This window comes from Chelonoidis abingdonii, chromosome 10, assembly GCF_003597395.2.
Source record: "Chelonoidis abingdonii isolate Lonesome George chromosome 10, CheloAbing_2.0, whole genome shotgun sequence".
Taxonomy (NCBI): domain Eukaryota; kingdom Metazoa; phylum Chordata; order Testudines; family Testudinidae; genus Chelonoidis; species Chelonoidis abingdonii.
The window spans coordinates 73,620,544-73,647,889 of record NC_133778.1 but is presented as its reverse complement, the minus strand read 5'-3'; the positions used below and the strand labels follow the sequence as shown (position 1 = coordinate 73,647,889).

General features: G+C 43.6%; 1 protein-coding gene across 1 annotated transcript in view; it reads left to right on the top strand.

Annotated features, from left to right (window-relative positions):
- MRAS (muscle RAS oncogene homolog) overlaps positions 1-27,346 on the top strand; it is a 58,067-nt gene that overhangs the window by 5,166 nt on the left and 25,555 nt on the right. Inside the window, exon 2 of the mRNA XM_032795831.1 lies at positions 21,323-21,533. Within this exon, the coding sequence (XP_032651722.1) occupies positions 21,341-21,533 (193 nt within the window). The 5' untranslated portion in view covers positions 21,323-21,340. The remainder of the gene's footprint in view (positions 1-21,322; positions 21,534-27,346) is intronic.

The window sequence follows — 27,346 nt, the reverse complement described above, 5'->3', positions numbered from 1 at the left end:
ATGGCTCTCTGATTAGCTGTTTTAGAATCCAATGAAGTGGTCACTCCATATGGGCAAATATTGGTGAGGGAGTGATGTGGAGGGAAAATCTGCATGGGGATACAACTGACTAGCTGTCCGCTGCCAGGTGATGATATAACTATGGTGAGATCCAGTGAGATAACTATTGAGGGAGCTGGGGGAAAGCTTGATTTTTAAATAGCTTACTGTTTTGTTTTGTTTTTGTTTTTTTAATGGGTAATCTGGTTTCATATTGGCTGCGTTTGTGTGTAATTTATCTTTTCAGTAAGTGATGGCAAGTCATTCACATGTATTGAGCTGGCAGCAGTTTCATTTGAGGAAAGATGGCCCACTGGTTAGGGAACTATCCTAGTAGGTGAGAGACCTGTGCTTAATTCCCTACTCCATCAGACTTCCTGGGTGACCGGGGACAACTTACTTAGGCCCAGATTTTTAAAGGTACTTGAGCATTGCCACCCTCAGTATGGCAACACCCAACTCTCATTTTCAAAAGAGGTTTAGACACTTCAGCATGAAACGTAGGCTCATAAATCAGTTAGGCATTACAACGCTGAGTGGCACAAAAAATCTGGGCTGTAGCCTTGCTGTGCCTCATTTGTCCATCTGTATAATGGGAATAACAGCACTTCCGTACCTCACAGGGGTGCTGTGAAGATAAATACATTAATTATGAGGTGCTCAGATACTGCAGTAAGTGGGGCCATATGCATATCCAAGGTAGATCAGTCACGGGATAGCTTTTACTATAGCATTTCCTTCAAATGGTGGTCAGCCTCTGCTCTCTGCAGCAGCAGCAAAACTCTTGGGGCTGGTTTCTCCCATCTGTGTCCACTTTGTACCCGACAGAAATGGCCAGGAGAGAATTCCCCTTGTATTGTGGCTGCTCAGCACTTCTGAAAACTAGTCCCTTGGTAACTTGTGGCCAAAATCTGCCATCCTTAATTTCCGTTGCCGTTGTCTCCACTGCTTGATTACGAACCACGGAGCTTAGCTCGTTGACTTCGAATGGAAGTTTTCTAAGTAGCTCCCTGTGATGTAGCTCTGCACTGTGCTGGCTTCCCAAATGCAATGCCTGTGTAGCCTCCTCACTCCAGCTCCAAGCCACCGCTCTGGTTTTGGGGATATAAATGGCCTGACTCTATGCTCTGGTCTACACTACGTGTTTAGGTCGAGTTTAGCAGCATTAGATCGATTTTAACCCTGCACCCATCCACATGACAAAGCCATTTTTGTCAACTTACAGGGCTCTTAAAATCGATTTCTGCACTTCTCCCCGACAAGGGGATTCGTGCTGAAATTGACATCGCCGGGTTGAATTTGGGGTAGTGTAGATGCAATTCAATGGTATTGGCCTCCAATCTATCCCAGAGTGCTCCATTGTGACCACTCTGGACAGCACTTTGAACTCGGATGCACTAGCCAGGTACACAGGAAAAGCCTCTGGAACTTTTGAATTTCTTTTCCTGTATGGCCAGTGTGGTGAACTCAGAGGAGGATAGCCATCTCAGTGAGGCCGACCAGGGGTGCCTGGACGGACGTCTGCCAGCTGAGCGGGCCCTGGCTGGCCGGAGCCAGCGGATGGAGCCCCAGACCAGCAGCAGGCTTAGCAGCTCAGCCTGCTGCCAGCATAAGAATGCTGGTGACCATAAAAACCCTGAAAGGTCTGTTTTAAATTCTTTCCAAATAGTTGAGGTGTAACTTAATACAACGAATATCATTTTTCATCATAGAAGCCTTTTTTATTGCTACAGAGTCTGGACACGTAGAGTCTGTCATGCAACAGCTCACTTCCAAATATGTTCATATTGGTACTTCAGGTTAACAAAGAGATGGGTGTTTATCCCTGGGATGGAAGGGCCCAGGATTTTCACAACCATAGAAAAATGTCTCCTGCTGGATCACCGATAGCTCTTCCTGCAGCAGCCAGATGTAAACTGAGGTTCTCCTTGTCAAATACAGACCAGACTCATCTAGTCTCAGACTAAGTAAAGAGCACAGCTGGGGTGTTTATGGATCCTCTGTCTCTTTATCAAATTAACTGGCAATTAGGATCTCTCTGATTAAAGCATGATGGACCAGATCCTCAGCTGGTGTAAACTGGTGTAGTTCCATTGACGTAAAAGGGATTGCACTAATTTAAACTGAAGGAGGGGGGAGTCAAATTCAGCTACATTGACTTACACTGAGGATCTGACCTGTTGTATGTGTCCAATTCTACTCTGAGTTATGTTGATGTAACAAACTTCAGTAGGATAACTCCTGATTTACTCCAATGGAAGTAAGAAGAGAATAGGTTCCTGAGTTAAAAACTCATTTATCAACTGCTTGTAGTTAGTCTGATACAAATAACAATCTAACTTTTAAAAAAAAAAATTTGCTTAAGATTGCTTAATTGTAAAGGATAACATGTTGAGAACATATGCTTATGTTTCTTTGGGATTTGAGCCTAAAACCCTAAGTCCATTTCAAAATGGAAAATCAGGCTTCAAAGTCACTTGGATGCAGATCTTACAAGGTATTTAGGTGCCTAACTCCCGTTGGTTTCAGTGATACACTGATTTCAATTTCCCATTGACTTAAGTCCCTTTGAGGAGCTGGGTCTTGTGTACTTCTGAAAACATTTACCCAGAAGATTTATTATGACTTAATTTCTTTGACTTCTCTATTCCAAGATAAACCTGGGTGTACCCCTTTCCAGATAATGGCTGAAAGGGTTGAAAATAGCAGACTTTTTTTTTTTAAAAAACAAAACAAAACATGGCTACCATAGATAATCTTGCTAGACGGGTCTGAGAAGCAAGCAATGGCCATTCTTTAACTTACTCAAACAGCTGCAGTGGAACTTGTTCATTGTTAATTGTCCATAACCCTGACTGGAAGATGTATGGAAACATTCTTAAGCTACTTAGAAAAGACAATTATCATGATGATTGATATCTCGTCCAGCATCACAGACAGAGCTAAATCAAGCATTTCTCCAAAGAGAACCAGTGTTGTGGCTTCCCATAGTTTGAAAATAGATCTATGTTTTAGTAGTAGTAAATTCTCAAATCATCAATCCAAATGCAGTTATCAGTGGAAATCGATATACTTGCAAGAGTTCCATAATCACGTTTTGGATAGGTAAGACTTCAATTTCTTGATTTCTTTTAATACTGATCTCAGGTACTTACCATAACAGCTGAGCACTTCACAATCTTTAATGGATTTATACCCACGACACCCTTGTGAAATAGGGAAGTGCTACTGTCCTATTTTTTTATAGCTAGGGAACTGAGACAGAGACACTAAGAGCATGTCTACACCACGCTTAAAAAAACCCATGGCACCAAGTCTCCGAGGCTGGGTCAGCTGGCTTGGGCTGCAGGGCTATAAATTAGCAGTGTAGATGTTCTGGCTCTGGCTGGTGCCCCGACTCTGAGACTCCAGGAGAGGGGAGGTTCTGTGGCCTGCAGTGTGTGGGAGGTCAGACTAGATGATCATGATGGACCCTTCTGGCCTTAAGTCTGAGTCTGTGCAGCTTCTTCTTGCAGTCATGCAAAACCATTTAAGTGTTTGGGATTTGAATGATTAAATAGCGGAGCAATTTCTGCCTATTCTCTCATTAATGTCCCTGACAACCCATTTTCCCTATATTTTAAAATGGTGAAAGTAAAATAACATGACGTGATGTAGAATTTAAGATAATTTAGACCCACAAGACAAAGTCTTCTCTTGAGATTATGGCTTTGTAGCAGATTGTGAGGAGAAGGGGGTAATTGCCAGCTCAGGGAGATGTACCCCCAAGCTAGGGTACGCTAAAAATAGCAGCATGGCCACAGTGGCAGACAAGGTATCTCAGTCTAGCTGCCCCAGTATAACCTCTTCCAAAGTCCTAGGGCCTAGCCCTAGATACACACTCAGGCAGCTAGCTGGAGCCACTGCAGCTACATTGCTATTTTTCGTGCACTAGCATGAGCAAAGCGAGCGTCTGTGTGTCTGTCTGCCTGCTGGGAATTCCACCTCCCAGCTGCTGTGTAGACATACCCTTGATGAGAAAAGCAAAGCAGACATTTTGTAGGGTGTCCATATTGCAATATGCTCTGCAGACTTGGAGGCAAATAACAAAGGGAGAGAAACATTAGGATGTAAAAGCAAAGGAGAAAATGTTTTGGATTTAGACTGGATGAAGGGTCTGTTCCCTTACGACATGAGAAGAATAATTCCTTCCACTGTAGAAATCACTGGGTGGAATTCTCTGGTATGTGTCATGCAGGAGATCAGACAAGATGACCATAATGGTCCCTTGTGGCCTTTAAAATCTATGAGGTAGATGAAGCATGACTGTGCTAGATGAAATGAGCTTGGGGAGACTTACAAAGACAGATGAAGAGCCCAGATGAACAGTGGGGAGTGGAGAAAAAAATGAGGTAGTCAGAGTAAGCAATCTTGGAAAGGCTTTTAAAACCAAGAGTTGGAGGGATGTGGGTTGTACATATGCAATTAATATGAAACAATAAAATTCCCCCCAAAATTGCTAATGTTGACCAGGATCTTTAAATGAATGAGGAGCCACTGGAGTTGTTTGAGGGTTGGGGCTATGAAGTGTGACTAAAATATTAAATAATAATGCACAGTTCTGATGTAATGCTTCTCATCAGTAGGTCTCAAAGCGTTTTACGAAGGCGGTCAGGATCATTATCCTCACTTTACAAATGGGGAAACTGAGGCACAGGCTGACTGGTGCCTCCGTCTATGACCAGAGCCCCGATAAGTTGATAACACATCTGATTTGAAAGTCACCTTTTGATACAATTTTAAAAATACTTTCTGATAGCTGTGACTGAGACTATGGGAAACTGGCTAATGAGATGATCATGAATTACAGCAAAATATCCCTGGGTTACTGTGCCCTAAAGACTGTTTAGAAGCCAATGAACTAAAAAGCTTCTAATTTTAAATATGGAGAAGTTGGCACAGTGAGCAGAACTGACCGACTGAACTGTCATTTTCCCCTTCCTTAAGACTGGGTGTATACTGAATTCAGGCAATGCTTGCATGTGGTAAAAGAACATGGACCCAAAAATGCTGAGGGTTGCAGTGGTTAAACTGAAACATGCTGTAGCAGGAAATAATCCTGTCCGTTAGCAGCCCTGATATTGGGTTTATAAAAGGCAGCTGGAATTTGTACCGTCACTATTATGCTTCTGTGCTTTTTTTAATAGAAAGAATTGTATATCCAGAAGCTTGTCAAGATGTTGTCGTACCAGCTTATGTTGTATTACGGCTCACATGGTCAAGGTAAAAAATAGCACTGTTTATAGTTCTTTCAACTGATAAGATCGAGATTAAGGCAGATCTTGGCTGTGTCCTTGAGACCTTGTCAAAGCGTGCACACGCGCACACACAAAAAGTCTGTGGGTGCAGTGAGAGTCCTTGAGGAGAGAAAATTTGGAGTTCCATTGAATTCAGTGTCAAAACTCTTGTTGACCTCAAGACTTAGCACAGAAAGAATACAAAGCACAGTAGGATCCTTACCTGGAGAGACACCTCAGGCCAAATGATGGAAGCCAAGACACTTCACTGCAAAAAAAGTGTTTTGATTTTTCTTTCCCAGTGAGATATTACCATATTAGCTGTCCCACTGTAAAATCCTAGTGGAGACAAGGGACCTTTACCTTTTTTTTGAGATAGCTAGGACACATTATACACTGGCACATGGTGGTCCTTGCCTAATGTACCTCATAACAAAACTGCAGATGCTTTTTCTCTGCTAGGATTTTACAGTGGGATAGTTAACGTGTTAGTTATCCTGTGGAAAAACTGCATACAAAATAAAAGTGTATGAAGACAAAGTCTAAATATGGATCAGTGAAACATTCCACTGAGTTCTCCACAAGTACTTAATTCTCATGAGTTTTAAAGCAATGAAGCTTGTTTAGAAAAGGAATACTAGCTTGTTCAGCAAGTTTTCATAACACAAAAACTAGGGGTCGCCAAGTGAAATGAATAGGCAGCAAGTTTAAAACAAACAAAAGGAAATATTTTTTCACACAACACACAGTCAGTCTGTGGAACTCCTTGCCAGAGGATGTTGTGAAGGCCAAGACTATAACAGGGTTCAAAAAAGAGCTAAGTAAGTTCATGGAGGATAGGTCCATTGATAGCTATTAGCCAGGATGGGCAGGGATGGTGTCCCTAGCCTCTGTTTGCCAGAAGCTGGGAATGGGACACAGGGGATGAATCACTTGATGATTACCTGTTCTGTTGATTCCCTCTGTGGCACCTGGCATTGGCCACTGTCGGAAGACAGGATACTGAGCTATATGGACCTTTGGTCTGACCCAGTATGGCCATTCTTAAGTATGATGCCTCATCAAAAGGCAAGGATCTGGGTGACTTTTGAAAGACTGTAGTATTCTGGGATAGCCAACCGCCTTTGATTCCTTGGATAAGATCACTGAATGTCAGAAGGAAGCCAATGGGATTTCTTTTTTAATGCAGCATTCCTGTTTTTGTGGTGTCCAGTTCTACTTGATGCATTGATCAAAGTGATGCTGCCGGTTGTTTAGGAAACGTCTCATACCGATGGCTAAATGAAGGTGAATTCCACGCAGCATGGCTGGGAGTTGTGTATATGGATAATATACTATGTGTAGAATACTCCAGTGATGCCACTGCCTTCTAAGGCAACTAAATGGGGCAAGGACCAAATCAGGATGACTGTGTCCTTTTTAAACAGTGCTTATATTGGTGCTTTAACTACAAATCTTCTGACCTTCCTAGAAAGGTCCCTGACACAGCTAATAAAGTCCTTTTTTTTTTTTTTTTTTTTTTTCCCCCCTCCCCCTAGTGAAATAGTGTTTCCTCATCTCCAACTTAGACCTCCCCCACCGCAACTTGAGACCATGGCTTCTTGTTTTGTCATCCTCCACCACTGAGAACGGCCAAGCTCCATCCTCTGTGGAACCCCGCTTCAGGTAGTTGAAAGCAGCTATCAGATCCTACCTCATTCTTCTATTCTGCAGACTAAACAAGCCCAGTTCCCTCAGCCTCTCCTCATAAGTCATGTGCTCCAGCTCCCTAATCATTTTTGTTGCCCTCCGCTGGACTCTCTCCAATTTGTCCACATCTCTTCAGTAGTGAGGGGACCAAAACTGGATGCAGTACTCCAGGTGTAGCCTCACTAGTGCCAACAGAGGGGAATAATCACTTCCCTCAATCTGTAATGCTCCTACAAGGGCACACTGCTGACTCATATCCAGCTTCTCATCCACTGTAATCCCAAGGTGGTTTTCTGCAGAACTGCTGCTTAGCCAGTCGGTCCCCAGTCTGTAGCAGTGCATGCGATTCTTCCTTCCTAAGTGCAGGACTCTGCACTAGTCCTTGTTGAACCTCATCAGATGATTAGACTTGAGGCTTCCTCTCTGGTATGCGGCGTCTGAGGTGGGCTGAGCACTTCTGAGACAAGCATCTCATGCTGGAGAAGTTTATTTTTGTAGTGTATTAAACTAATTGGACAACCACACCTTGGACTCACTCACGTAGCAAAAGCAGAAGAATTAGATTGTTCAGTGTGGAAGATGCTTAGTGGCTGTGAGAATGGAGGGGTTCTTCAGATGAGATTTATTTTTATTTTTTTGCTTACAGCTTTAAGAATATCTCTGTGAAGTGATTATGTAACTGATGCCATTTGAAGCTGTGCTGCTGTTTCTAGACTCCCACGTGTTCTGGGTTGAATCTGGAATGTCAGTGCCTTAGGTGACTTTATTGCCTTAAGAATAATTTATGCCCAAAGTAATTCATTGAGTGGAACCGTCTAAACTCACTCACTGACTGTCAAAACCCTATCTGCCAACCACAGCTTATAATGAAAGTGTTAACAGAGAAGTAGTGAGATGTGGCAAATGATCTGAGCAACTCTGGTTGAAGCATACGATATGGATAGCTTTAAGAGGAGTGATGTGGTGGTGACTTAGAATTTCTACTCTTGGTTTTTTCTTTTCTTCTCGTAGTGGATCTTTTTACTGAAACTGTATCCCCTACAAATCAGATCTATCATGCGTATTTCTAAAGTGTATTAATCGTGGACTTCTATCATCTCGTGTCATGACACCCCAGTTTCATAATTGTTTGCACTGTTGTTTGTAGGCATGTTTATCCCAGGATATTAGAGAGAGAACTTAGATGAGGCAGTATCTTTTATTGGCTCAATTTCTGCTTGTGAAAGAGACAAGCTTTCAAACTCTCCGTGGCACTCAAAAGGTTGTCTCTGGCCAATAGACGTTGGTCCAATAAAAGATATTGGTTCACCCACCTTGTCTCCCCAGTTCAATAAGTCATTTAAATAGAAAACTAAGAGTATGCATGAGCAAAGCATAGACAGTGAGAAGTAATAAAATAATTAGAAACATATTGCAATGCCCGATTATTGACCTTGTTTGTTAAAAACAGTCATTCAAACTAAGGAAAAACTGTCCACTCTGCTACACTGACTCCTGCATTTATAAGTCTCTTCTTGCAGGTGCCAGTGGGGTTCGTGCATAAGGCAAGAGGGAAGACCTGAGACATGTATTTTAAACTCCGTTGCTAAAAATCACTTTAAGTAGTTAAGCTGAAGTTGTGTTAGCACCTCTTAAATGGCTGAGCATCAAGGCATGGCTACCCCATCAAGAGGTCCTGCTCCCTCTGGAAGGGAGCACAGGGATGGAAGCCAGATGGTAGCCATAATGCACATAGCAGAGGCCACTCGCGGTTTGCAGGGCTTAGCCGGGAAAGAGTGACTGCAGAGGTCCCACATATCTACCAGGATTAGATGCTGGGATTCTGTAGGGAATCATCTACGCTGGTGTGACATAAAGTACAAGAGTTGAGCAAATGCATAGAAAATAGAACTTGGAACTGTATGGAAGACCACAGCAGTCGAATGTCGTGAAAACAGCCATGTGTATTCTCAGAATATGGGGAAACCACCATGTCCTAAAGTCAACATTTGAATGATAGATAAATTCTGCCTAACTTCACACCCACTCACCAGTTGTGTTTACACAAAGTTTAGGGACAATTCTGCCTCCCATTCAAACTCTCATACTGCCAAGCAGGGCAAGGTGTGGGGGAGGGGGACTGTAAAAGATAATCATAGCCTAGGAATCCACACTGTGGGACTGAAGAAAAGATGTACCTCTCAGCCCCACCACAAGTCACAACCTCCTCAATACCCACCATCGCCGTGCTCTTACAAGCAGCAGCGTGAGAGGACCAGGGCTCAAAAGCAGAAGCAGTCTGCACCGGAATCCGCAACTTCTCAGAGCACCTCTTCTAAGCACTTTTGACAAGTTGGTTGAGGGCCTGACCAATTATACCTTGCAACATCAGCTGCCGTCTACACACCTGTCATGCTCCTTCAGCAGTTCCTGGTCCTCTTTCACAGCAGTTGGGAGAATATCACTTCTGACAGATGAATGGCATAACCCTTTGAAATAGTCTCCAGGATCCATGTCTCTCCCCCTTCCCTCCCCCATTCCAACCTTCCTTCCCCGTCCCCCTTCAGGGAAGATTGAGGGGAAATGTGATAGCAGCCTTCGACTACCAGAAGGGGGGTTCCAAAGAGGATGGAAGTAGACTGTTCTCAGTGGTGGCAGATGACAGAACAAGGAGCAATGGTCTCAAGTTACAGTAGGTGAGGTGTAGGTTGGATATTAGGAAAAACTATTTCACTAGGAGGGTGGTGAAGCACTGGAATGGGTTACCTAGGAAGGTGGTGGAATCTCCATCCTTAGAGGTTTTTAAGGTCAGGCTTGACAAAGCCCTGGCTGGGATGATTTAGTGGGTGTTTTGGTCCTGCTTTGAGCAGGGGGTTGGTCTAGATGACCTCCTGAGGTCTCTTCCATCTATGATTCTGTATTCACCTTAGTTCAGGAGCTCTGTATGCTTGACATAAGCAGCCCTACGTGGCCCCTCCTTATAGACCCTGGTGTAGCAGGAGGGAAGGGAGCAGCATTGCACATGATGCTACAGGAATTCTAGGTGGCCCTACAGCCTGTAAGCAGCCCTGTGAGGCTTAAACTGAGTAGAGAGTGAGGAGAATGCAGAACAAGTCAGTAGGATTGTACAAAAGGGGATAGGGTGAAAAATTCTTGTGTGTGCAAGTGCTTATACACACATCAGTTAATATAGACAGCAGCATTCACCGGGGCTAGAAAGTGTGTGGTGTTGGTACATATCTTCTCTATAGCTGATTCAACAGGTTGACGGTTTTGGAACTAGTTTCGCAATCCCCCTCCCCCACCACCCAAAAAAAAAAAAACTTAGACTCCACATGGTTCACCCATCTCTCTAATATGAACCCATCGTCCAAGGGGGAAGTGAGCCCTGTGCTGCACAACTGCTGTTAACTCTTTGCAGCTGTGAAAGAGAGTGCAAAATTGATGTGAAAAGGGCCCATGTCACTCCTTAAGCTGTACAGCAATAATTCTGCAGAAGTGTAAAAGACAGTTCAGTTAGGTACTTCGAGCATGTGGAGCAGGAGTGCAAAGCCAAATGCACCGTTAAGATGCAAGGGGAGGGCATTCTGGGTAAAACAGGCTTGTATCTTTACTGTGACTGTCCATCCTGGGGTGTGGAACCTGCCCAAAGTGGACACAGGTCCCAGTCTAGTCCATCCTGAGCACTACATAGTATCTGTGAGACCACACAGCAAAGGGCCACTGAGGAGCTGAACAATGATAGATAAACAATGCAGTGAAAGTCAAATTCAGCAGGTCCTGCCACAGATCACTTTTAGGAGGAACACCTCTCCACCTGGGTATGTAGCCAGAGGAAAAGGAAGGCTGCGGGGTGGGCGTGTTGACAGCTCACCCAGGGAAGGTATCTATTGTTCTGGATAATAAACATGCAATTTAAATTTTTTTGTAAAACAATGTGTTTACCCACCCCTCACTGGGATCTGTGAATTCCCCACCCCCAACAGCTTAGTTGCCTCTGTCTCCACTCTTCCACTCCCTGCAGAGCTGGCTAACACCAGTTAGGTTCTTCCACACACATCCTCTGCCATGAGATGATGATCGTGTCTGTTGCCCTCTTACCAGTCAGTCACTGGCTTGTTTCTGTCACTGCTGGTTGTTCCCTGTTGACTGCAAAAAGTTGGCTTGGATTTACACCTCCCTGGCTATAATTCTACCAGTCTCCCCCAGATTCACAGGACAGCTGCAGAGGAAAGGCCAATGGAGGCAAAAGTTTTGATGATCTACATGGCACTGCAAAAAACTGAGGGTAAAATCCCGGCTCAGTTGATGTTAATGGCAAATCTGCCATTGATGTGAGTGGGGCTAGGATTTAATCAGAGCCTTTAGGATACGCTTATGTATAACGAAGTCCCTATGGTATTTGGGGATTATATAAATATAGAATGGGGGAGAACGTAAGGTCAGCATGAAAAGTGTATCTTCAGTTGAACACAGGCGGTTGGCATGTGCAGTTGCTAGCCACTGTTACTCAGAATGGCATGGGTGCCATTTTCAGTACTGACCTGGCACTTTTGGCCTTCAAAGGCTTTTGCTAGCAATTAAACTTCAGAAGGGCTAAAACGCTCCTGGTTTGGGGTTTTGCTCAGTTTTTGAGATCTCCATCGAGTCATTCAATCTCTGACAAGAAAAGGGCTCGTTTTGCTAGCCCTAGTGGTGCCTATCGCTTCATGCAACCTGAGGGCCTGATTTTTGAAGTCCAATGGGAAGACTCCCATTGACTTAAAATTAGTTTTGGATCAGGGCCTAAAAGAGCAAATACCTCAGCATTTTGTCCATGTCTGCTGTCTTGTGAGGTTAATGTACTCTTGTCTTCCCACATACACCTGGGGAAGGGGGAGCTGAAGTGGAGATCGGGAATATGGGGCATTATACAGTACCTGCACTTCTGGCAGGGAAAAGCATATTTATGCAAAGAAACCTGTCGGATCCATATGGCCACAGTCTGTCACTGAGACCCACTGGAAACGCCGCGCCCTGCTCCATCTCCTTCCTATCCCACCCTTTCCACAGGAAATCAGAACTCCAGCACCTACTCTATTCCTTGCAAGACTTTCTCATCCCCTCATCTCCATCTGAGATACTCACTCTCTCTCTCCCTCCCCCCCCCCCAGCTGTCAAACACTTCCACCTCCTCTTCCAGGTGTGCAGGTTATCGAGGGAAGCGGCACAGGCCAGGCCACCACTTCCCGCAGCTCCCATTGGCCGGGAATGACGAACCACGGCTACTGGGAGCTGCGACTGGCCATACCTGCGGACACTCAGGTAAACAAAGCGTCTCACGGCTTGCCAGGGGCTTACCTGAACCCTTACCCTGAACAAGCCACGAACCAAGTTATGGAACCCCTGCTTTAGAGTCTCCTGGATTTATTTAAAAGACTAGACGAAGTAGCCAACAGTGGTGGATTCCAGAGGATTTATTGGCGTGTCAGTGAGCTCTGATGTGTAAGCGGGAAGTTGCCAATTTCCAGGGATTGTACTTAACAGGAAGGGCAGTCATTGGAATTCCGAGGCATTTCCTCCTGTGCAGATTTGTTCTTTCTATTATTTCTGTATGGGCAGGGCTGGTGAACATCTCAGATATCTGATTTCTTTCTACAGAATGTTTAGTTCAGCTTCAGTATTTCCATCATAACATAATACAGGCATCTCTGGCTTCAGTGGTAAAGAATTTAAGAGCAAAACTGGGCTTTCCGTCATCCCTTTACACTTCCGATAGGGCTTTTTGATCAGAAATAAATTAGTAAGGGAAGCGATTTTCCATGTTGTAGCTAAATGCACAAGGAGTGAAGGGGAATTAAGAGTAAGAGAGAGATCCATTTTCCTCAAACCCCGGACTGCTGTAACGTACAGGGAATTTTTCCTTTATCTCTGATGCAGAGTTCAGTACAGCTTCTAGTAGAAACAATCCCAAATAAGTCATTTTAGTTATAACAAAGACCAATTTTATGCTGAGATAGTGCTTTTGGATTAGCCCTCCAGTGCCACCAGCTACATTCCTAGAAAGTTGATGATGACTTTTTTATTTTTTTATTTTTTTTTTAAAGAGCTTGAGGGAAGAGTAATATCAGTTGACACTTGTGTGGTAATCTAGCCGTCCAGTCCCAGACCTGGACTTTAGTGTCCACCAGTCTGGTCCTGTCCCAAACCTGGACTTTTGCGTCCAAAGTTTGGGGGCTTACCTGAAACTCCCCCAAGCTCACTACCAGCTTGGATATTCTCGCTGCCACCAGATCAGGAATTAATCTATGGGGCCTGATCCCTTCCTCTTTCCTCCCCATCTGGTGTCCCCAACCCTCCCTTGGTGGGGACCACCCAGATTCCCATCCCTGGATGCTAAAGCAGGAAATAACCCCTTTCCCCCTCCTTTCAGGCTTGGCCTCGCGGCTAACCTGTCTGTGACCAAAGATAAACCAGCTTTTCTGCTTCCCTCAGGACAATGGAGAAGGATGCAAAAGTACCCACAGCTGGGCTCTGCCACCCCCCTTCTCCAAGGGATGAACGAGGGGAAAAACTGTAACCACCACGAGTAACAGACCGAGAATTCTTCGTCGTCTTTCCCGGTTAGTCTTGCTCTTTCCCTCGGACCCAATAGAAATAGCCACCACAGCCTGGCTTGTTTCCCTTTGCACCTTCCCTAGGAAAAGAACTTCACAATGTCTTTAACAAGGAAAACTTTGATAGAAAAAAAGATGGAGGAACAATATAAACAATCATCTTGCATTAGAAACTCATACAGGCTCTTCTATAGAAAATATAAGACACAGTTTTGATTTAAACAGATAAGCCAAGTTAAACCAGCACAAAAATTAACATACAGGTAAATACACACCCACAAAGACCATCACTATTGAATTACTTTGCTGGTTTCCTGGGTACTTACAGATGTTTAGAAAAAGTATTAGTGAGAGAATTAGAAGAAGACTTGTGTTTCCTCATAGCTAAGAAACAACAACAGACCCCGAGTTATCAAATTCCCGCCCCTGACTTTAAACAATCCAGTTCTCTGATTGGTCCTCTGGTCAGGTGTTCGGTTACCCTTTTCAGGTAAAAGAAACTTAACCCTTACCTACCTATCCATTTATGACAACTTGTCAGTAAGGTGACTGATACTTGCTGCTCTGTATTGGACCTGGGCCAAAAGACACCCTCGTTTAAGTAAATAAATCTGAGCATTCAGATCCAGTTTGGCCAAGAGAGATGCAGCCATTTGTTACAGCTCCGTGCTTTAGTAGGGGCTCCAGCTGCCTGTTGTCATTTAAGAATTTGCAGTGGAAAGAGGGAAGCCAGAGAGAGAAAGGCCTACTTGAGTAATTTTCAGTGACTTTGGGGGATGTGGGGGGTTTATTATTCAGGCTATAATTTTGTGTTTCCTGAAATAACTACTAAGTGCTCATCAGGCAGCAACTGCCTTTTGTGACTCTCAAGCGTGTTACACCCCCGGCCTGTCTTCTCTTACAGTCAATCTGAGAGGTGTTGTGATCTTTTGTTCAACCTGAGCTAGAAAGGTCTAGCTGGCACAGAAAGTGGATGGGGTTCTGTCCCCCAGAGCCAGAGTATAATACCCTCAGCCCTGTACGAGGACATGAAAGGGCAGGCCACTTCCTCAGGGGGCAGTAGGCCTGGGAGCTGTGGTTCCATCCCAACAATTGTGTTTGAATTCAGCCCAAGGTTTTAAATTTGTTCCACAGAAGACCTTTAATGATGAGAGAGAATTTTACTTTTAAAGCCTGATTTGGTTCCTGCTGGGGGAGACCTTTAAATTAATAGAAGCCATGAGAGGCATATCCCAATTCTGCTTGGATCCCTGCTCCAAAAGGAAATGCCTGCAGTTCACCTGCCTAGTCTTGCTAAGAACTGAGCTCCATCAAGTCCCATGGAAGCCAATGGTAGTTAAGGGCATTCAGCACCTGACAGGATATTCTCACTAAGAAATCTACGAGCATTAATCTTCACTCTGCTGCTGAAGGCCTTCAGTAGCTCGATTTCTGGGGGAGTTTTGATATCAGTTGCCTGTACCAGTAATCACTTCTAACATCTCTCTCTTTCAAGCAGTTAGCATAGAATGTCCACCTTTTGCTCTATATCTGTGTGAGGGTCTGTTGGGGCACTGGTTGAGCAGCAGACCCATAGTACATGTGAAACCCAGTTCTCAGAGCCATTTGTCAGTTGCCCTACTTTTGTAACTACATGTTGGCAGTTATATCACATGTATTTGAAGAGACAAACAGACCCAGAAGGTTCAAACTGACAAAAAGGTAGTTCTTGGAGTCTGCCTAATCTTGACTGGCCTAACTCTCATGGCATAGCTTCTCCTGTGCTCAGTAGTCTGCACTAGCTTCCAGTTCCTTTTTGGGTATGAGTCAAAGTGTTGGTTGTGATCTATAAAGACCCAAATAGTTGAGTTCCTGGTTGTCCTCTCTTGGTGCATCAGGTGGTGACTGCTACATCTGGTGAAGATAATCTATGCAGTTAGCTGAAGCACTTGAGAACAAGAGGTGATGTGCTGGTGCAAAAGCACCCCAAACTTTGGAATTTACTTTCTCCTCAATCCAATGCAGCCAGAGTTCTGGCCTTTGGGACATGCTGCAAAACTTGCCTGTTACAGTTCTGTGGAAGCATTGAGTTAAGGAGTTGGTACGGGTGAGCTGTGGGTAGGGGAAGAGTTATTAGTCATGACGTCTGGAGGAGTTGGCAGGACTTTGCTGTTGATACTGGTCCAATTTGGAGCTGTGGAGGAATGTCTGTTAAGTGAAATTGTTCACCAAGAGCATGTGACAGCAGCTTTCTACAAATCAAAGCAAGTCAATAGTCAATAAATTCCTTGGCCACAGGCAGCTCAATCTCAATTCCTATTAAAAACACCATTGAGATTTACATATAGTTTCCAGCTATAAATAAATCCAGCTCAAACACCCTGCTGTGGCACTGCTCAAGCAATGAGTTCCCTGCCGTGGGTGTCATTTCAGCGAGAAGCTGAAGGAAGGAAGTGAACTGGTTGGACACCATGGAGACCAGCTGCAGTTTTCTCAAGGTTTCATAACAGGATTAAGCAATTCCAACATTGCATGTTACTATGGATACTGTAAATTCATGGTCATGCAGAGCTTCTCTGTTGAAGTCTGGATCTTTAATTGCAGTCACTTTAACAGCAAGACGAGGGGCTTGGTTTTGATCTTGACTTTAGAGCCAACTCTGTGAAACCAGAATCAAAGCTGAGGCAGGCTGACTTACACCAGCTGAGGATCTGGCTCATCATTTGTAAAGTGCTTTTGGATCCTCTGGAATAAATTACTGTATTATAAGATTATCACCACTCAGTTTACTATCACATGCTGCTTTGAATTCAGATAGTAAAGAAAAAAATTGGGCATGCTTCATACTTCTGTCACACCAGCTGCAGATTCTTTCTTCCTTGCAGTGCCTCATGTCTCCCCCTTCCTTCCCAATCTGTACACTCTACCTGTGTTTTTTACCAAACACAAGCAAGTCAGCCTGAATGTCGTATTTGACATAGTAACATGATCTGCTAATGTTCAACTTCTGTGCACCCTGGGTGCACTTTCCAATAGGCATCAAGCTTTCTGGTTTAAGGTTTGACCTATTTGCCTATGTAGATGGTAACCTCTTCAAGATGGCACTGTAATTTTTGTTGTGTTTGTACATTGCTTAGCAAAATGTGCCTTGATCCCAGCTTAATGGTCATAGGTGCTACTACCTTACAAATTAACAATAGTCTTGAGTGTAGCTGATTGTCAATAACAGAATTAATCAGACTAGATCTCAATTTCAGCATTGTTGAGTACAGCGTGTATATTTAATTCTCGCAGGCAGGCAACTTGGGAGTTGGGGCAGTTTTAAGCACTGCAGCTGCTGCTCATTCTGCAGCTTCCATGCAGCTGTGACAACATGTAGACATTTGCTCTGAAACGGACAACAAAGTTTTGTTAACAATGATGGTTGTGATCTCAGTGGAAGGGATGTGCTATGACAGGGGTGGGCAAACTTTTTGACCGAAGGGTCACATCTGGGTATAGCAATTGTATGGCGGGCCATGAATGCTCACAAAATTGGGGGTTGGAGTGTGGGAGGGGGTGAGGGCTCCTGCTTGGAGGGGGGGTGTAGGATGAGGGGTTGTGGGTGCAGGAGGGTACTCTGGGCTGGAACCGAGGGGTTTGGAGGGCAGGAGGGGAATGGGGGGTTGGGGCACAGTCTCCAGGTGGCACTTACCTCAAGCAACTCCCAGAAGCAGCAGCATGTCCCCCGTCTGGCTCCTACGTGGAGGTGTGGCCAGGCAGGTCTGCATGCTGCCCCATTCACAGGTGCCACCCCTGCAGCTCCCGTTGGCTGTAGGAAAATCATTAGAAATATTTAAGTAATTCTGTTGCCTTTTAGGTCCACTTTCATCCACACTGGGCTGATATGATTTAAAAGATGCCTGTTGCTGTTTGTTTGCTCTGAACAAACTAATTTAATGTCTGAATCTTCAAGTCAATTTTCTGCCGCTTCTCTGTAACTGAGATGGAGATGCCCCGCCCCCGAGGTGTGGCTCAAGCCTTCTCTGTCTTGCTTGCTGCTAGTAGTGGCTTCTCCCCTGATCTTGGGTTGTGTTTTGTGATGCCTGATGACTTCTCCCTGTACCTACACACAAGGAGTGTTTTTTTTCTCTTGGGAAAGTGACTAATGCTACTAACAGGCAAGGAGGATAAAATCCAGAAGGTGCAAAACAATGAAGTACACAGCACAAACCCCTGCAAAAGAGGTGACACACCCCAACATAATATACCAAAGGGGGGGGGCTTTATTGGGAGCAGGAAAATAGGATCTGGGGAGGGAAAGGGTTGTGGATAAATTATACATTTATAAACATCAACAATTTTCCACCTCCCAGCACTCAACTCTTCCCAACCCCCAGCTCCTTCCCTGGGAAATGACATACTGGAGATGAGGGCTGCAGCGCTGTGAACATTGGCCAGCTTAAGTCTCCTTACAGTATCTTCATCCCTGGATGGAGCAGGGTCCTCTCCTGGCTCCCTAGTCTGCAGTCCTGTGGAGGTCTCAGTTGGTCCTCAGTAGCTAGTCCTGGTTGGATCTTTACTACTCTGGACGCTCAGTCTGTGCTGTGCTGGAACTGCCTGACATGTGCACAGGATCCCATGGCAGCGCAAAGACTCCCTTTGACAGAGTAAATCGGAGACTCCCTGAGCTGTTCTGCTTCTTCCTGAGCTCCCAAACTCAAAGCTCAAAACCAGCCTCTGTCTCCAAGTCAGGCCATCTCCTGTCACTGGCTCATCATTGGCCCAGCAAACTCTTGTTCATCTCACCCCATGCAGAAGCCTCTCTGTTGGCCTCAGCAGGAGTTTCTAGTCTATTCTGTGCCTGCCACTGACTCAGACATCGTTTCCCAGCATGCACTGAGGGCTCTGGTAGCCATTATTGCTGTAGTGCCTTGGGTAGGACCCCTTTGAAGCTCAGTCCACAGTTGGCCAATTCCAGTTGGGAGATTACGCTATTCAATGTTGCCAGTTCTTCACTAGTTCTTCTAGTGTGCACAAGGGCTATAGTTGAAATTTACACTGTGGACTAATTATTTTCAAAAAGTACAATGATAATATTTCATGGGGGTCAAGGTTGGGATTTCTGAGAAAGTTGAAGGGCTTAGTACTGAAAATGTAACTCTTACGTCTACTGAGAAATAGCTTGTGGTTTATGGTGAGGTCAGCAAGCTGCATATATTCATTCTCACTTGTGGTCTGCCTGCTACCAGATGAATGACAGCTTGGCTTTCCTGCAGCTTGTCCAGAAACATTTATGTGGACTAATATCTGCATATGCCGTGAAGCACCTGGAAAAGAGGTGAAATCCTGGCCCTGTTGAAGTCAATGGGAGTCTTGCCATTCACTTGAGTGGGGCCTGGTTTTCATCCAAGGTCTTTGCCCTTTGGAGTGTTCAAGGAAAGGGTTTAGCCAGCTTTTATGGGATTGCACTGGGTACAAACTAAAAAGAGGATTTGACCTGCAACTTGCAAAAGCAAGCAGTTATATTGATATGCTTGGTTGTTTGGCTGGAAGTTTTGAGGCACATCACTCATGTATATGATGAGCTTGTGGTTAAGGAGACCAAGATCCAGGAGATAAGGGTTCATTTGCTAGTTCTGACAAAGTGTGTGTGTGTGTGTGAGCGCACTCCCTCGGCAAGTCACATAATCTTTTTATGCCTCGGATTCCCATCTGTAAATTGGGAATAACACTGCCCTACCTTGCAGAATGTTGTGAGGATAAATTCACTAAGTTATCTGAGCATGTCACACAGACTTTGTGATGGATAAATACCTAGGTACCCTTCCCCCCCCCCCCCCCCCGAATTCAGATGTTGCTGCTTGTCCCAGTTGTTATGGAGGAGTTTCTGCAACTCCATTCTGAAAGTAGGGATGTTTCTCTAAATATCTAATTACCTATGACTGTTCATTAATACTGGCAGGTGTCCCCAGTATTTCTTTCCTATTAGAATGTCAACACTCGTCTCAGCTCAGGTCAGACAGAAGCACTTGTCTTTTTACCTTGCGGTCCATGTAGTCTCAATGTCCCATTCCTATGGCAACACTGTAATATTTCTCCTCCTTTTTATGCTTTCTCTTGAAAGAAAACATAAATGAACGTTCAGTGAACCAATTCTAGGAGTATAAGGAGAGATTTCTAGCGTGTGATTCTGATGGGAGTTCAAGGAATTCAGCTTCTTACAAAACCTGGATCTGAATTTGTGTAACCTGAATTTATTCCTGCATTTGCAGAAGTACTACAGGCAAGTTGTTCTCTATGGTGTATATTATATGGGAAAAAAATCCCCATTTGGAAAATCACATCTCAGCATTTAGCAGTGACTGTAATTGGGAATGAATATCCAAACTTGTGTTCTACTTCTCAACAGGAGGGGCGGCTCTCGTCTACTGCCAGACAACCCTGCTAGAACTAGCACTAGCTAGAAGTGGGCTTGCCAAAATCTGTGTAGTCTCTAGAAAGCTGCTGGTTCTTTCCTCATGGCATGTGCTGCCTTGTGTTGTGGTAGCAATGCTCCTATGTGCATACACACAGAGTTAAAAGCAAAATATAAATACTATTCCTGGAAGGTTGCAACATAACACTCAGATTATTTCTTAGAATTCAGAAGCAAACACAACTATAATCAAATACAGAGAGAGACATAGCAGGCTGCTACCGAAGAGTAGCAAGCCCTAATCTACGTTGTGCCAGATTGTCAGCAAGAGAGCCAGACTGCTGAGGCCCATTCCCTCAGAGCCCCTTAGCCTGCAAGAAGGACCAGGAAATGCTTTAGAATTGAAGGGATAGCCTTCCTGACAGTGAACTTGAATCCTGCATTGCTACCCTGGATTCTCCTGTGCAAGCTATTCTAAATTTTATAGTGAGAGAGGACAAGCCAGCTAAGTGCCTTTTCATATGTCAGCTGAACCAGGATTTGAACTCTAACCTGCTGCATCATCCATCACACCCTGTTTATGGGTGTTGCCTGGCGTTTAGCAGGCAAGGCCCAAACTATAACTGTCTCTTGGATGTATGATGTATGTAATATGACACACTCAAGGAACTGATGGCTCGGGATTCCTAATGGATTACGGTCACTGGTTCAAGTGCAACAAGAGTTGATAGTGACTAAAGAATCATTTGTATCTTAGCAGCTGTTTTGACCTTGTGTGCAGATGATTTCATTCTCAGGCTAGTTGCTAGTGGAGAGGGAGCTGTGGGTGGGAGCTTTGTGTAACAGACTGTGTAGAAAGGGAATAAGCTGTGGAAACATGGCCACCTTCCCTCCCATAGCAGTGGTCCATCTAGGTCAAGGTTGAGACGTGCTGGTATGTGTGGGAAAAGAGGGAAGAGTTTGCATTGCCACTGCACTCTGCCAGTCCTGTTGCTAAAAGGACTTTGTCCTTCAGCGCTGTCCAGCCAGCACTAAAATCCTAATAAGAGCCCAGATTGTGAATGGCTTCTTGGAAACCAATGGGGATTAACAAGCGTCCACCCTCACGCTTCCCGCAGTCCCTGAGGGTAGCTGCTTGCAATAGCAGTCCCTATGGCATACAGAAACTGCTCACCTCTGCTCCCTTTCCAGCATCGTGGAGAAGAGCAGCAAAGATGCAAGGTCATGGTCCACCTTCTCCCTCAACCAGTTTAGAGTGAGGTTAATGGAAGGAATCCCAGCTGTCACTCCTCATGGAAACTGGTATCCAGGTAGCCGTCTTGTTGTTGCTAATGCACAGTATGAGTCAGCCTCTCTTTCTCCTTCAGGTCTGACCCACTGGAAACATGGCTACAAGTGCTGTTCCAAGTGAAAACCTGCCCACATACAAATTGGTGGTGGTTGGGGATGGTGGCGTGGGGAAAAGCGCTCTCACCATTCAGTTCTTCCAGAAGATTTTTGTGCCAGACTATGACCCAACCATTGAAGATTCCTACCTGAAACACACGGAAATAGATGGCCAGTGGGCAATTCTTGATGGTGAGTAACCTACTTCCACTTGGATCTGTCCATTCTGACAGTACCCAAGCACATCTGTGTACTGACCTTTTCAATATCTTGTTGGGTTTACAAGCATCTTCTACTCCAATTGAGGCTGTTTGTAATTATACCGCAAACCACCTTGTGAGCTATTTGTACATGCTAGACAACTGACTTCTTGTAAAGCTACAGTTCTCTGCTGTATCATTTCATGCAGGTTCATAAAAACTTATGCATTACCAGGGAAGTTTATATGGGGGGATGCACTATGTTTAATGGCCCTATTTTTGTGCCGCATCAGTTCTTGTACAAATCATTTTGCAAATAGTAAATTCTCTTCATTGTGATGCCCTGGTGGGCAATCTTTCCCTTTCTGTGGCCCCTATCATTCCTGATCACCTGTTATAATCAGTGTGTGGAAAAACCTCTTGCCTCAGGTATGCGAGTGTGAAACTTGCCCTGGCAAGTGAGGGACCTGGAATATGAACATAGACTGATATACACCTGAGTCATCTGAAGGCATTCACATTAAGCAGAATTATAGTGCCCGTTGTTAAGCTGTCATTGCTATTAAATATCATTTGGGGTTAAACTGATTCTCTGGGGTGATGTCCTGCCTAAGTGGTGTATGCTGTAATAAGGGATATCTGAGTGAGGACTAAAATTAAAATATCCACTGCAGAAGATTTTATCCTCCAGCAATTATAAGAACTGTGGTACCAATTGCATCCCATCGTGTGCAGGAATTGGTTCTGTGATGGGTTACATTTAAGTCCACCTTTTTAACGTACCAGTCAGATGCCTGTTTGCTGTGTGGTGGTGCTTGTAACTGAGGACAGATCACTTGTGCGTCCGTTCTTGTTCGTGCAAGAAGAATAAACTGAACTGGCTAAAACTGCAACATACTCATATTTTTTTTAAAGGAAAACAAGTTGATCAGAAGCTCTAAGGGAAACTGTTCACTGTCAGAATCAAACTCTTGAGATGGTTTTATTTACAATGTACTATATCCAGTATTAATACATATGTGTACTTGTACTTGGATGATATAACCTGTGTGCTTCACAATATGGTTTCTGTGATAAGTTAAGGAAATTCACTCTCTTCCCCCCCCCCCCCGGCCCCCCCAGCATTTCAACGCAATCACTAAAAAGCAACAAAATCAGCCTGAAAATGGTATTGGTCAATAGCAATGCAGAAAAGTCTGAAGAATTCAATAAATATTTCTATATGTATTGGGGGGGGGGGGGGAGATGGTGTAGTCATTTCATATTGTGAGGATAATGTTCTTTCCAGTCCATTAATATCTCAGGATGATATTAAACAGAAGCTACTAAAGAGAGACATTCTTAAATCAGCAGGTCCAGATAATTTGCATCCAAGAGTTTGAAAACAGCTGACTGAAGAGCTCATTGGACAGTTAATGGTGATTTTTTTTTTTTTTTTTTTTTTCAATAAGTCTTGGGGCGCTAGGGAAGTTCCACACGATTGGAAGAAAGCTAGTGCTGTGCCAATTTTTAAAAAGGGTCAAAAGGGCTGACCCAGATAATTTATAGGCCTGTCAGTCCGACATTGGTCCCAGGCAAGATAATGGAGTGGCTGATATGGAACTCGATTAATGAAGAATTAAAGGAAGGTAATATCATTAATGCTAGTCACGTGGTTCTGGAAAATAGATCCTGTCAAACTAACTTGATTTTTTTTAATGAGATTACAAGTTGCATTGATAAAGATAATAGTGTTGCTGTAATATACTCCTATAAGGTGTTTGACTTGGTATTGCATGACATTTTGATTTTATTTTTTTTTTTAAAAAAAACTAGAGCAATATAAAACTAACATGGCACACATGAAATGGATTAAAAGTTGGCTAGTAGATCTCAAAATGTAACTGGGAAATCAACATACCTGCTCAGTGATACTAGTGGGATCCCACAAGGACTAACTCTTGGCCCTATACTATTTTGACATATTTATCAGTGACTTGGAAGAGAACATAAAATCATCACTGATCACATTTGCAGATAAAACAAAAGTCAGGGGATGATAAATAATGAAGTGGACAGATCACTGATACAGAACAATCTAGATTTCTTGGTTAGCTGGGTGTGAGCAATCAATACATCTTTTGAAAGAACTAAATGTAAGAGTACGCCTCTAAGAACAAAAAATGCAGCCCATACTTACAGAATGGGGGACTATCCTGGGAACCAGTGACTCTGGAGGAAAAAAAAATGGAATTCATGGTGGAATAATCAACTGAACATGAGGTCCAAGTGCAACGGTGTGGCCAAAAGGGGTAATGCAGTCCTGGGATGCATTAAACAGGGAAAAATTTGAATAGGAATAGAGAGATTCTTTCACCTCTATATTTAGCACTGGTGCAACCTCTGCTGGAATACGTTTTGCTGTTCATGGTTCAAGAAGATGGTTTAAAGAAGAGCCCCAAGAATGATTAAAGAGTTAGAAAACCTGCCTTACTTGTTGTTATCCTTGGGGCAGCCGGTTTAGGAAGCAGGCCACGCACTAACCTGTCACGCAGGGCATCATTTAACATCTCTTTAAATTCACAGTGTTCTGCTAGCTTTCTTAAAATTGCTACAGATTGTACAACTGTTTCATCTTCTTTTTGGTCTCTTTGGTGGAACCTATATCTTTCAGCAATTACCAGTGGTTTGGGGAGAAAAGGGGACCCCAGGATTTCCACAATGTCACTGTAAGATTTAGTCTCAGGCTTAACAGGGTGTTGTAAGCTGTGTAGCAGGGAGTAGGTTTTAGCCCCTACAACACTTAAGAATATTGGCACCTTCTTCTCTTCTGTAATGTCATTTGCAATAACAAAAAGCTCAAAACGCTCAGTATACACCTGCCATTGCACTATTTTCTCATCAAAAGGTTCCAGTGGCCCGGTCAGAGTAGCCATGATTTTTAGTTTCACTTTCACAGTCAGTGCAAACAAGCAGATTTGTTTGTTTGTTTGTTCTTTACCTTGACTTCTTCTTCCTTCTGTTACTGGAGCAGCATCAGAATCCCATCTATTGTCACCACTTGTTATATCCTTGGGGGCAGCCAGTGTAGGAAGAAATCACTTGAGACCAGACAGCTAACAAAACTAGCATTTATTTACAGACACAGAGCTCGCCTAACCCGCCAAAGCTGGCTGGGCTATCCCCTAATAATCTAACTCAGTTGCCATAGAAACAAAAACCGTGACAACCAAATATACAACATTACCGGGGTAGACTCAAGGGGCTCAATCTAGTTTAGCAAAGAGAAGGTTAAGAGGTGACTTGTAAGTACCGGCATGGGGAACAAATATTTAATAATGGCCTCTTCAGTATAGCAGCAAAAGAGATAAAATGATGCAATGGCTGAAAGTTGAAGCTGGACAAATTCAGACTGGAAATAAGGTGTAACATTTTGAAGAGTTAGGGTAATTAACCACTGGAAGACTTCACCAAGAGTCATGGTGGATTGTTCATCACTGGCAATTTTTTAAAACAAGACTGGATGTTTTTCCTAAAAGATCTGCTCTAGGAATTATTTTGGTCATTCAATATCCTCTTATACAGAAAATGAGACTAGATCATCACAGTGGTCCCTTCTGGCCTTGGGATCTAAATCTATGAACCATTAAGGCATAATCATCCAGTCCACAAATCACATGTATGAACACCCCCGCAGACTCCTGAGTTCCAGTATCATGAACCAGTCCCAAAGCACGTGTCCAATTTCTCATAGGCGCGTAGTCAACCCGAAAACATAACTTTAGCCTGGAATGCTTTTTTTTTTCAAATGTTCGTGCTCAAGATGGTCTGGGGCTTTAGATATGTGACGTTTGGCATTTGTGGCAACTGTCAGTTTTTAAACAACAGCCAGGCAGAAAAACAAGAGGGAGGGAGAGTCACCAGTATCTCTTTTTTTTTTTTTTTTTTTTTTTTTTTAAGGAGCTTTTTTAAATCTTCAAAAATTCTTAATTTTTTTTGGATCAAAATTATTTTACTGAGAATTCAGTTGCATGCTAAGATGTTATGGTTACCTTCTAGAGGAGAAAAGCAGTGCCTAAAGTGTTTAAAGGAAGGCTATAAATCTTGCTTCAAGGCCTCAATCCTGAAAACATATGTGCTTAACTGACTACTAATGTGCTTAAAATCACTCATCCTTAACTTTAAGCATGTGTGAGTGAGTTCAGGGCATAAATATGGATTGTCATGTTTTGCTTTATTGCTACCCTGCCCCCAACTGAGCTTTTATTTAACTAATTATTTTTATTCCAATATTACATCAGATACAAGCCAGATCCTGCTATTACCTGTAGCCTGCCACTGTCTGATTTGCCTCCTTTTGTCCAGAACCCTGCCTTCTAAAGTGACAAGTGACCTTTGCTCTCTGCAGCCACACCATACATTCTTACATCACAATAACAGCTGCTCCACACTAGGGCTGGTCAAAACCATGTATTGTGTTTTCAGCAGAAAACAATTCCAAGAAAATGATTTTTTTAATATACTTGCATGTAACTTTTTGGGGGTTTCCATCAAAAACACCAAAAAGTTCCAAAGAATCAACTTTTTTTCTGCTGTCAACAAATGGAAGTTTTTCTCACAGAACATTGTTTCAATAAAAAGCCATTTTTTCACCCTTCAGAAAAAAAGCTTTGAATAAACCATTTTGACTAGCTCTTCTCCACACACCTCATCACATCCAGAATTTAATTCAGCCATAACCTGGAACTGCATTCTGGGAATCCCACTTAGCAGTGGCATGAGGATTCTAAAGTCATCCTACTGCCTCAAAGGTAAAACTGCAGCAGCCTCTATCTTTTCCTTTATTCATCCTGCATTAAAAACTTACCATACACCCCTGAGGCCAGCTAGTGGGGAAGAAAAGGATGCTCTTGTTTGAAACTGCATGTGGCCCTTGCCATGCCCCTTGAGAGAAAATTAAAGGGTGTCTCTTACCTGTTTCCTTTGACACTGTTCCTTAAGGGCCTGTTACAAAGCCCGTTAAGGTCAATAGGTGTCTTTTTTTTTTTCCATTGAGTTATCTAAGCTTTTGATCAGGTACTAGTATCACAGAATAATACAAATCCTTAGACAGCTGCTCTCATGCTAGGTACATACTTTTAACATGAGTGGTTAAAGCAATACAGTTGGGGAGAAGCATGACAGAAGTATAAAGATACATCATGCTACCCTTCAAACTCATCTGCCTTCCTTTCATTATACTCATTTGCAGTTCAATCCTTCACGGGGTGATTTCCCCCTTCCTCCCCTCCCCCCCAGTGCTTCTAAAAAAGGATTAGGACTGGCTGTGGAGGATGTGATTGCCAAGTGAAGACATAAGATGCGGGGGCTTTGTAAGCATCTCGTGATGCAGAAGTGAATATAACACACAAGCTGGAATGGGTAGGCATTTGACTGTTCCAAAAACACAATCCACCTTCTTTGGAGTTCCCCTCCAAGCCTCTATACTGTCCATGAGCTGTAATAATGTTCCAACGTTGCCCTGTAAAATGCTTTGTGCTAACCAAAACAAGACCTACGCTTGCCCTTCTTGTGTAACAGAAGCTGGGAACATGATGGAACGTTTTTATTTGGGTTATATAATTTCTTTACTCTTTCTCACTTGAATTAGGTTTAAATGCAGTTTGCTTTTTATTTCATTTTTCAGACCCATCTACGGGGGGGATTTGCTCTCTGAGCTTGTTCAGGTCACTTATTCTTGGTGTCTGTTTTTCCTAATTATAAAGAGGGGACAATAGTATTTCCCTGCCTCAAGGCAGTATAGTGAGACTTAGTGGTAAGGAGGCC